General features: G+C 41.5%; 1 protein-coding gene across 1 annotated transcript in view; it reads left to right on the top strand.

Moving 5' to 3' along the window:
• Positions 1–11,908, top strand: part of LOC309568873 (transmembrane protein 26-like) — a gene marked incomplete at both ends in the record, with an annotated part of 46,733 nt that extends 34,825 nt beyond the window's left edge. The window contains 2 exons of the mRNA XM_082274657.1: positions 1,746–1,881; positions 11,330–11,908. Coding sequence (XP_082130783.1) covers positions 1,746–1,881; positions 11,330–11,908 — 715 coding nt within the window. The remainder of the gene's footprint in view (positions 1–1,745; positions 1,882–11,329) is intronic.
• Between the last annotated feature and the right edge of the window lie 553 nt (positions 11,909–12,461).

Genomic DNA, 12,461 nt, shown 5'->3' with positions numbered 1-12,461 from the left:
TGCAATAAAAATTATACCTGAGGTTCAGCTTTAAATCAGGCTAGTTTCTTTCAAAGTGCATGTTTCCTATAATTTTAAGTCTCAGTTCAGCTTTTTTTTCCTAAATTGCAGCTTCCCTTATCATTAATGTACCTTTGCAGAAAATAAAAAAAAGTTTTCCTTATATTCTAGAGCAGGCTCCTCCTCAGCATCCAATTTCTTTTATGGAAAACGTATTCATGACTTCTCGGTATACATCCTGCAGGACGGGAAAACTGTTAGTAGTGTGAGGAAGCACTTCGGCAGCTGACCCCATTAAAATACACACCCTGTACCCCCCCCCCCCTCCAACCTCCAGAATATTGCTCCTGCCCACCTCTGCAGTTACATGCTTCTCCAGTCATTGTCATTGAGCACAGTTCTCCCTCAATACACAGCCAGTGCCCTCCTCCGCTGATTAATTGTTTTGTACCTTACCTTCTTCTTTGCATGGATCGTTCATTCGGCAGAGTGTGCACACTGGAGTAGAAGACGGAACTGAGCGATCACATAACAGCCTATGTTGAGCAGAGCTGTAGTTGATAACAGGAGAAGTGTGTTCCTGGAAGACTGTAAAGCTCACCATACAATATACAATCTGATTGTGTATTATCTTACCAGCAACTATGCAGTGCAAGGGCCTGCCTGATTGGATGCAGAATAATTGAATAGATAGGTATGTCCTCTTATTATATGGTTTTGGTAAATCTATAGGAGATCATACATAGATTGTACAATCAGATTGTATAGAGTATGGTGACCTTTACACAGTACACTTTAAAAAGAACTAGTCACAGTTTTGGTGCCATTAATTGTTAAAGGCACCCCAAATGTGGAAGCAAGCATCAATTTTGACGCATGCACAAATGTGGAAAAACAAGCAGTAAAAAAAATGTGCAAAAAGTCTGTGCCTTCTACTTAGGAGCTATAGGATACCCTGCCTATGCACAGCGTTCCTGTATCCCCATTGTCAGACTGTTGCTGACATGCCCCCCCCCCCCCTCCCGGGCCCTGCACATTTTAAATTACCATAGCTATAGTGATTGTGCCTGTACCACCATCAGACTTCTATTAACATGTCCCCCCTTTTAGCCCTGCACAGTTCAAGTGACAGTGGCTGGTTTTGGTGTGCTTGTACCCCCTCAGACTCCTCTTAACACATCCCCCCTATGAGACCTCCAGCGGCTGGGGAGATCGTGCCTGTACTCCCATCAGACTCCTGTTGACACTCTCCTCCAGCCCAGTCCTTCACTGATTGAATGACAGTACCTGAGTTATGTGACATCAGCAGAAGCTGCCGATCGTTTCAAGGATTCTTCACCCCTAACATCCAGAGCTCAGGGTGTAACTTTGAATACAAATCATGACTGCTTGGAAAAAATTGCAAAGAAAGGTATTTACAATGGCTTTTTTATTTAGTAAAACATTTTGTGTTATATTAATATTTTTATTGTAGGGGCTCTCATACACAATAAACATATCTAAAAACAATTAAAGTGTTGATTAAAGAATTAAAACTAGCCATCCTGTAAAAGAGTAAAAATACTTACCTGTGTTTTCTGTGGTTCTGATTGCTGGCTGCTATGTCACTACAGCCCTGCAGAGACACAGTAGAGACATAATGGATGACGGATGGAACCATAGTGAAGCGGGAGGTCCCAGACATCTGACCTGAAATCTTGGATGCTAAAGATTCTGATACTGATTCATAGTCTGTTCTATTACAGGTTCTCACCCATGGTGTTTATCTATTTGTGTTCTGTTATTCCTTCCATCTTTATACTGGAACTTAAACTCATACATTTGGGACAAAAGGAGAGGAACGTAACAACAAATTCAACATGTGACGCGAATCAAGGAGAGGTATGTATCGGATAATGGCATGTCCATAACCTTTTGACTGCCAAGAATGTATCCTATGCAGTAAGGCTGTCCCTCTCTTGGGTGGCCAACAATGTAGAAAATGCATCAGGGAAACCAAAAGCTTAAAACAAACTCATGGCAGCCATGAGCTTTATCTATCTTGGAAGCATGGCCTCTCCATGAATTGCAGAATTAATTTGGGTGGCTACAAACTTTTGTGAACAAATCAGTGAACATACTGTAAGTTGTATGTTCCCTGATAAGGCTCCATGCACACTAAACGCTCCAGCAGCAGCTTTTTTTTCTGCTTCTAGAAGCAAATAGAGTTATCCTATGTGTCCGTGCACATTATTATACTCTAGAAGCGTTTTTGGAGCTTCAGCTCCTAGAAGCAGAAAAAAAAAGTATTTTTTGTATTTTTGGGAATGCTCCTAATTGCTGCTAAAATGCTATTATGAGCGTTTTTCTGGCATTTTTTTAGCTTATAGTGTGCATGGAGCCTAAAACTGTCTGCTGATCTTGGAAAAGGTATTGAGATAAGGAGCTTTTCTGACTCTCATTTGTAGCATACTTGTTCTGGGCCTGTAACTCAACAATACTGAAATCAGACAAAGCCAGGCATCTAACATTTTCCAAAACAGGCCAGTAATTTCAGTGCCTGCACTTTTCTAACTAAGACTCACTTTAAAAAGATCTAAACTCAGTTTCAAGAAAGATGCAGACATGGGGAAAAATGAACCCTGAAAGTACAGAAAAACAACCCATTGACCTGGCAAAATGCACTCAGCTCCTAGGTCCTGTGGTGAACTGGTAACACACAGCATTTTTGTGGCCTAAGTGTTGCCAGCCTTGCCCAGTCTATTTTGCTACATTAATCAAACACTACCCACTCTCAGATCTCCAAAACATACATAATAACTATTTTGTAGTCGAGCATAACAACTAGGAGGGTCTAACACCTTCCCACCCGACCTATAGTAAAATGATGGCCGGGCAAGACATTTGCCATTGAGGGTAGACATCATGTGACGTCCTCCACAGAACGGGCAGCACTGCGGTGCAATCTGTCAGTTGTACACAATGTATGGCTTCCATTTATACATTGTGCACTATTATGTTGATTTTTGTGGTTGGTAAAAGGGATCACATGGTACAAACAGGGCCAATCACATCCCATCTGTACCATGTGATTAGCTGTGGCCAATCACAGCTAATCACAATAGAAAACACTGAATGAATAGATTTAATTCGGAAAAAAATGGTTGCGTATAACAGTGAAGTTCACTATTGTAAAAAAATAAATAAAATCCTGATCACCTCCCCAGGGTAGTACAGTGCTACTATGGTAACATGGTATTGCTCTGGTTACATTATGTAAAGCAAAAAAAATCATTAAAAAAAAAAAAGGTGATCACTGCAACACCAGATTATATTAGGACACGCTACTACACTGGCAACAGTATGTAAAAAAATAAAAAAAAATATTTCTTGAATACTTTCCAAAAAGGGGTAATTTGGGTAATATTTGTACTGTCCTGCCATTTTCGGGCCTCAAGAAACGAGATAGGCCATCAGTATTGATCGATTTTCATCAATATATATATATATATACTGTATATATATATATATATATGTATATATATATATATATATATATATATATATATAAATATATATACACACACACACACACACACAGGTGCATCTCATAAAATTAGAATATCATCAAAAAGTTAATTTCAGTAATGGGGAGCCATGTCATCTGCTGGTGTTGGTCCACTGTGTCTTATCAAGTCCAAAGTCAGCGCAACCCTCTTCATGCTTCCCTCTGCTGACCAGCTCAATGGAGATGCTGATTTCATATTCCAGCCGGACTTGGCACCTGCCCATACTGCCAAAAGTACTAATAACCTGGTTTAACCGCTTCCATACAGAGCAGTTAGACCCCCTTCCTGCCCAGACCAATTTTCAGCTTTCAGCACTCTCACACTTTGAATGACAATTGCTCAGTCATGCTACACTGTAACCAAACAAAATTTTTATCATTTTTTTCACACAAATAGAGCTTTCTTTTGGTGGTATTTGATCACAACTGGGGTTTTTTTTTTCGTGATATAAGCAAAAAAAGAGCAAAAATTTTGCAAAAAAAACACTTTTTTTTAGTTTCTATTATAAAATTTTGCAAAAAATTAATTTTTCTTCATACATTTGGGCCAAAATTTATACTGCTACATATCTCTGGTAAAATTAACCCAAATTAGTGTATATTATTTAGTCTGTGTGAAAGTTATTGAGTCTAGAAGCTATGGTACCAATTACTGAAAATTTATCACACCAGATGTACTGATGGCCTATCTCCTTTCTTGAGGCCCTGAAATGTCAGGACAGTACAAATACCCCCCAAATGACCCCTTTTTGTAAAGTAGACAGTCCAAGGTATTTAGTAAGAGGCATGGTGAGTTTTTTGAAGTTATAATTTTTTCCCACAATTCTTGGGAAAATGAAGAAAACATTTTTTTTTCTTTTTTTTTCCCAAAACGTTGTCAATTTATAAGCTATTTCTAACACATAGCATGTACACAGCAAAAATGACACCCCAAAATTCATTCTGCTACTCCTTCTGAGTATGGTGATACCACATGTGTGAGACTTTTACACAGCCTGGCCACAAAAAGAGACTCCACGTCCAAGTAGCACCATAAGGCGTTTTAGGAGCATAAATACACATAAAACTTTCTTACTACCTATCACACTTTTCAAGGCCCTAGAGCACCAATACAATGGAAAAGTCCACAAAATGACCCCATTTTGGAAAGCAAACACTCCAACGTATATTCTATGAGGCATTATGGGTCCTTTGAACATGTCATTTTTTTCCACAAGTTTTTGGAAAATGTGGGAAAAAAATGAAAAAAAATTTTTTTTACACAAAGTTGTAAATTTATAGAATATTCCTAACACATAGCATGTACATAGCAAAAATGACACCCCAAAATACATTCTGCCACTCCTCCTGAGTATGGCAATACCACATGTGTGAGACTTTTTCACAGCCTAGCCATATAGAGGGGCCTAAACTTCCAAGGAGCATCATCATGCATCCTAGCCACTTGCCTAGGCCTATTTTTGACATTTGGTGTTTACAAGCTAAAATCAGTTGTTTTTGCTAGAAAACTACTTAGAACCCCAAAACATTATATATTTTTTTTTAGCAGAGACCCTAGAGAATAAAATGGAGATTATTGCAATATTTTTTATCACACCGTATTTGCGCAGCGGTCTTCCAAACGCATTTTTTTGGGAAAAAAATCACTTTTTTTAATTAAAAAATAAGAAAACAGTAAAGTTAGCCCAATTGTTTTCCCTAATGTGAAAGATAATGTTACGCCGAGTAAATAGATACCCAACATGTCATGCTTCAAAATTGCGCACGCTCACAGAATGGTGACAAACTTTGGTACTTAAAAATCCCCATAGGCGACATTTTAAAAATTTCTACAGGTTGCTATCTTAGAGTTACAGAGGAGGTCTAGGGCTCAAATCATTGCTCTTGCTCTAACGATCGCGAAGATACCTCACATGTGTAGTTTGAACACTGTTTACATATGTGGGCGGGGTTTCCGTATGCGTTCGCTTCTGCGCGCGAGCTCGCGGGGACAGGGCGCTTTAATTTTTTTTTTTTTTTTTTTTTTACTATTTATTTTATTTATTATTTTTTATTTTTACACTGTTTTTTTAAAAAAAAAAAAATTGATCATTTTTATTTCTATTACAAGAAATGTAAACATTACTTGTAATAGAAATAGGCACGACAGGACCTCTTTTTTGTGAGATCTGGGGTCAAAAAGTCCTCAGATCTCACAAGTACACTAAAAGATAGAAAAAATAAAAAAATAAAAATTAAAAAAAAATTAAATAAAATGAAAAAAAAAAAAGGGACCTTTAAACTGGTTGCTAGGCAATGACGTTTGCCGTAGCTCCGGTCCTCCAAGACCATAGAGTCAAGTGAGGGCAAGCTTGCCCTCACTCGACATCCTGTCTGTGAGGATCTGGGACCGGATCGTTTTCCCCGCTGCCGGCGGGTCCGGTAAACGGGGAAAAGGACCAGAATGCAGCGGGAGGGGGGGGGCACCTCTTTCGCCACCCCGGAAGGGTCATCCCGCGGCGAATCCGCCGCTGGGACCACCCTTATCGGAAAGCCAACCGTCCACCGTTTAAAATAATACCAGGGTTATGGCAGCTATCTGCTGCCATAACACCGGTATTTAGGTTTAAACGGATGACGTATATAAACCTTTTTGGACTTGGACATGGTGGCTGTATGAAGGGTGACAGGTACTCGGGTACTTTGCTGGGCAGGTGACAGGTACTCTGGTACTGATGAGCAAGTGGCAGGTACTCGAGTACTCCGATAGGCAGGTGACAGGTACTCGGGTACTCTTATGGGCAGGTGACAGGCAGGTGATAGGTACTGATGAGTAGTACTGATACTGATAGGTGATACTGATACTGTACTGATGATGGGTACTGATGATCAGTACTGATACTAATAGGTGATAGGTACTGATGGGTACTGATGAGTACTGATGAGTAGTGATGGGTAATGATGAGCAGGTGGCAAGTACTCGGGTACTTCAGGTGTCAGGTACTCTGATGAGCAGGTGGAAGGTACTCGGGTACTCTGTTGGGTAGGTGACAGGTACTTGGGTACTCTGATGGGTAGGTGACAGGTACTCGGGTACTCCGATGACGGGTACTCAAAGTACCAGAGTACCTGTCATCAGAGTACCCGAGTACCCATCATCAGAGTATCCGAGTACCCGTCATCAGCGTACCCGAGTACCTGTCATCAGAGTACCCGAGTACCTGTCATCAGAGTACCCGAGTACTTGTCTTTAGAGTACCCGTCATCAGCGTACCCGAGTACCTGTCATCAGAGTACCCGAGTACCTGTCATCAGAGTACCCGAGTACCCATCATCAGAGTACCCGAGTACCTGTCATCAGAGTACCCGAGTACCCATCATCAGAGTACCCGAGTACCTGTCACCAGCCTATCAGAGTACCTGTCATCAGAGTACCCAAGTACCTGTCATCAGCCCATCAGAGTACCCGAGAACCTGTCATCAGAGTACCTGATGGGCTGGTGACAGGTACTCGGGTACTTTGATGGGCTAGTGACAGGTGCTCTTTATTGGGGGGGGGGGCAATCAGTGTGATTGGGGTGCACTGTACTTGGTAACTAGCTGTTACCACAATCTCCTCCTCACACAGGATCAGTGTGTGAGGAGGAGAACACGGTGACAGCTAGTTACCGTGTTCTCTGATGACATTTGTGACCGGCTGTGATTGGACACAGCCGGTCACGTGGTAAAGAGCCAATTTCATTGGCTCTTTACCTAGATCGGGGATCGACTCTGTCCGAGGGACGAGCCTCGTCCCCGATCGCCGCGCTGCGCGCCCCCGGGGGCGCGCATTAAGGAAGGAACGAGCGGCTCGCGCTGGAGCCGCTCATGTGATCGGCTGTGATTGACACAGCCGATCACGTGGTAAACAGCCAATTTCATTGGCTGTTTACCTTGATCGGGGTTGGGCTCAGTCCGAGGGACGAGCCTCACCCCCGATCGCCGCGCTGCGCGCCGCCGGGGGCGCGCAGTAGCGGGGAGATCCGGGCGCCGTCATATGACGTCCTCCCGGATCGAGAAAGGATTTGTGCCGACGTCATTTGACATGACGCGGTACGGAAGGGGTTAATGATCACGGGATCACTGTGCTTGACTGGCCAGCAAACTTGCCTGACCTAAAACCCATAAAGAATCTGTGGGGTATTGTCAAGAGGAAGATACCAGACCAACAATGCAGATGAGCTGAAAGCCATTATCAAAGCAACCTGGGCTTCCATTACATCTCAGCAGTGCCACAAGCTGATTGCCTCCATGCCACTCCGCATTGATGCAGTAATTCATACAAAAGGAGCCCCGACCAACTATTGAGTGCATACTATACTGTACATGGACATACTTTTTAGTAAGCCCAAATTTCTGTATTAAAAATCCTTTTTTTAAATTGGTCCTATGTAATATTCTAATTTTCTGAGTACTGAATTTTGTTTTTTCACTAGCTGTAAGCCATAACCTTTAAAATTAAAAGAAAGAAATGCTTAAAAAATATCACTCTGTGTGCAACGCAGCTATATAAAATATATGTGTTTCATTTTATTGAATTGAATTACTGAAATAAATTAACTTTTTGATGATATTCTAATTTTATGAGATGCACCTGATAAAAAAAAATGATAAAAATGTCATATGGGTACAGTGTTCGATAACCGCGCAATTGTCATTCAAAGTTCAACAGCACTGAAAACTGCACTGGGCAGGAAGGGGGTGCAAGGGCCAGGTATTGAAGTGATTCTCCATAATTTGCAGGGATTTTCTCTCACTTCCTGTTTGGCTATGGGATTAAAAGTGAAGGTGAATCTCCCCAATGGGACAAAGGTGTCAATCATATACCCTCCTTTAACCACTCTACTACCGCTCACAGTAATACTACTGCGGCAGAGTGGCTCGTTCCCGTCCAGTCACGTAGTATTAACGTGACTGGACTCCACCCCTTCTGGGCGGCGCTTGCGCGCCGCCGGAGGCTCGCTCCCGCTGTTTTCATTCACAGCGGGAGTCGGGCCAGGGGAGGAGCAGCGGCGATCGCCGCTGCTCTTACCCGATCGTCGGGGATCGAGTCTGGAGATCCGCCCGCTGTGTGTAAACACAGCGGGCGGATCTCCATAGTGACAGGGAGTGACAGATCGGACTGTTCAGCATAGCTGGACATCCGATCTGTCCATGAATCACATAGTCACCTCCCCCCCTACACGTCAGTAAGCACCAGGCATACATTAACCCCTCCCTCTCCAATAAAATTAACCCCTTCCCTGCCAGTGTCATTTTTACAGTAACAGTGCATATATATAGCACTGATTACTGCAGTAATGTCACTGGTACCCCCAAAAGTGTCAAAAATGTCAGTCAGGGGTCCGGTCTGTCCGCCGCAATGTCGCAGTCCCGCAAAAAAAATCGCAGATCGCCGCCATTACGCGTTAAAAAAAAAACACCAAAAATTACAGAAATCTTTCCCTTTGTTAGTAAACGCAATAACTTTTGCGCAAACCAATCAAAATACGCTTATTGCGATTTTTTTTACCAAACATATGTAGCATAAAACAAATTGGCCAAAAACTTTTAAAAAAATTGGTTTTTACATCTTTTTTGGGGGGAATTTCATATAAAAAAATGTGAAAAATATTGTTATTTTTTCAAAATAAACGCTCTTTTTTTGTTTATAGCGCAAAAAGTAAAAATCGCACAGGTGATCAAATACCACCAAAAGAAAGCTCTGTTTGTGGGAAAAAAAGGACGTAAATTTCGTTTGGGTACGGCGTCGCACGACCGCGCAATTGTCAGTTGAAGTCGCACAGCGCCGAATCGCAAAAAGTGGCCTGGACGGAAGACAGCAAAATCCTCCGGTTGTAAAGTGGTTAATTTATCCAAAATGAAAAACATTTTTTCTTTTTTACCCTAATGCATTCTTTGCATTAAGGTAAAAAACCTTCTGTGCCACAAGATCCCCCCAGCCTCCTTATACTTACCAGAGCCTGATCCTGATCCAGCACTGTGCCCCAGAGCAGCAGCTCCCTCTGTTCTCTCCCTCCTCACAGGGCAGTTTGACAGCAGGGGGAGCCATTGGCTCTCACTGCTGTCATTCAAATTCTGTGACAAGGGAGTGGGAGCGGGGGAGGGACTGAGCCATGCTGTCTGTTCTCTATAGACAGGCATGTTTATTATTGTAAAGGGGAAAAAAAGGCTTACAATCACTTTAACAGTTTTTTCCTTTGCGCTTATCAAACAGATACAAATAAATGCTTCCAATGGTATATTATAAAGACCAGAAGGCAGCATATAGTAGAAGTTCATTGTTAGGGTTTACATACACTAGAGCGTTTAGTCCTGGTGCATGGGGCTTCATCGGTGAGGGCGGAAGTCACAGGTGTCCCATCCACCCTGCTGCTGGAAACCTGTCACACTCCATTGTGGGCTGACAGCTGCTGCAGCTGAATGGTGCACCTAACAGAATGAATTTTTCGGGCAGTATGCCCTCAGGGATGAATGCCCGTTATGAAAGAATTCTGCATGCCAGGCATTTGCCTCTGAACTAATAACTGAAGTCCTTCAAAATAAAGTGCAATTGTGCTACAATAATGTGTACCAAAGAAATTCACTCTTTTATGCAACTAGTTAATACAAATGTGTTCCAAAACACCTTGGAGCTTGACGTCACTTGGAGTAAGCAATTTTATTTGTCGGATTCTAATTTTGATAAAGCGTTTTATGCAATGGATCTCTTCTGAGTCTGTGTTTTTACATGTGGTTATGGTGGATTGAGGTGGAAAATAGTTGGATTCATGTTTGCAGTTCCCCACTGGCCTTTCTGTATTTAAAAAGGTCATCAAGTTTCCTGAGAATTTGGAAGAATCTAAAGACAATTTTTTTCGAGAGAAATTTCCACATGCAACAGTGCTCAAAGACCTCCTTATTTCTAGTGGTCAATGAGATCTGGTGAGTGATACATCCTAAAGGGGGCCATAAACATGAAAGCACAAGAAGCTGTTTTTGCACTTTAGATTCATGACAATTGCATTTAATAGATACTTTATCAGCATGGGTACTATGGACTACACAATAATTATCTATGCACTTGGTGTTTATCATTTTAGGTCTTTATAATTACATTTGTGGATGTACTGATACTGTATATATGGATGAGAAGAAGGGTCAGTAATCCATACACGTGTATGTGTATTAATTAGTTGCATAAATAGTGGATTTTATTGGAGCACTTTATTTAGCACAGTTGCACTTTAACTATTTTGGAACACTTTAATATTAGCTAGTTGAATAAAATTGTGTATTTGTGTAGAACAATTGCACTTTATATTTTGGAGCACCTTACATATTAGCTCTGCTATTTATTTCCAATCATATTTGCAAGTGCTGTAAGAGGGAATACACCCACTAGCAGCTGCAAGGAATCGTAGAGGTAAAGTTGTTTTCCATGCAATATTAGCTCAGGTGCATATTGTTGTAATATTTGTCCCTAAATGCATACAGCCCTAAACATTCATACCACTAGTTACACCTTCCAGCCCTATCCAGCCACACCGTTTGTCAAACTCTATGTCATAGAGTTTGACAGACTGCTGGCAGCATGCTGGATGGGACACCTGTGTTCTCCACCAGAGTTCCATGCACCCAGGCTAACTACCCAGTGTGCATCGGGCCTTGGGTGTTCCTGTGCAACCACTTCCTCACTTCTTTAAAAAAAAAAAACTGTTTATATATGTTTCTTAATATTATGTTCATTCTAATTTGCCTTAATGTTCTAATCTTTCCGAGAAGTTCCAGGAGAAATCCGTTCTTCTCCAAGTTTTGGAGCAGGTACTGATCGTAGTCCTGATACTGGGACGCTGGTTGATGCCAAAAGGTGGCCTGAACAGAGAACAGCTTTCTCAGCTTCTCCTGATCTACCTTGGGTTAGGGGCTGATATACTGGATATTTTACAGCTAATAAGAGAAAGAAGTGTGAACGCTCATCCAACTGTAGCCATTGTAGGCCTGTGTCTCTTTTGCTGGACCATCACACAGTTCACAATTGTGCTCACACAAGAGGAACCAGCACCAAAGTCTCAGAAAACAAGCGTCACAGAGGAGTCGTTGTCATTATCAGATGTAAAAAAGAACAAAATGCCTTTTTTCAGCTCTAACGAAGTACAAAACTTCCTTATCACTGTTGGGATGCACGATGGACCACTTCTTGTTTATCGAGTATACGTGGTAATTTTACTTGGAGAAGTTACTGATTCTATTGTCTTCTTCATTTTTAAAAACATTTTTAAACTCATAATAGAAACATACAGACTTGGTGTGTTACTATACAAAGATAGGTGGGATAGGAAAAAATATGAACAAAACAAATAAAATAAAATTTTAGAACTGGAAGTTAGGGAAGGGGGAAAAGTGCATAAAGCTTTGAGCAGTTTATGAAGTAGTGATGTCCAGCAGAGCTAAATGCATTCAGCTTTCGTAGCAAGAAACTAGCATGAATCTAACTATTTCCATATTTCCCTTTACAGTAAAACCTTGGTTTGAGAGTAACTTGGTTTGAGAGCGCTTTGCAAGACAAGAACATTTTTTAAATAAATTTTGACTTGATATACACGCGATGTCTTGATATACAAGTAGCGTCATGTATAAAAAAGAAGAGAGGAGCCTCTAAAGTGTAGCAATATGATTACATTTAATGAAGGTTCAATATTTAGCAACTCACATGGTTGATGATTAAAACAGGCACATCTAAGTATGCAGGCATCTGAGGTAAAGCTGTCCACATAGACCGTCCTCTGCACAGCCATCTTCATCATCCCTTCCCCGCTGCACTCCACGAGTGATTCAAAGCCTCACTTTCAGATCAATCTACTGCAGGCTATTCTTCCCGGTCACGATTGCAGACTGACAGTGGTGAGAGCTGGTG

This window comes from Pelophylax lessonae (genome assembly GCF_965119305.1).
Source record: "Pelophylax lessonae genome assembly, chromosome: 12".
Taxonomy (NCBI): domain Eukaryota; kingdom Metazoa; phylum Chordata; class Amphibia; order Anura; family Ranidae; genus Pelophylax; species Pelophylax lessonae.
This window is presented reverse-complemented; position numbering and strand designations above follow the sequence as displayed.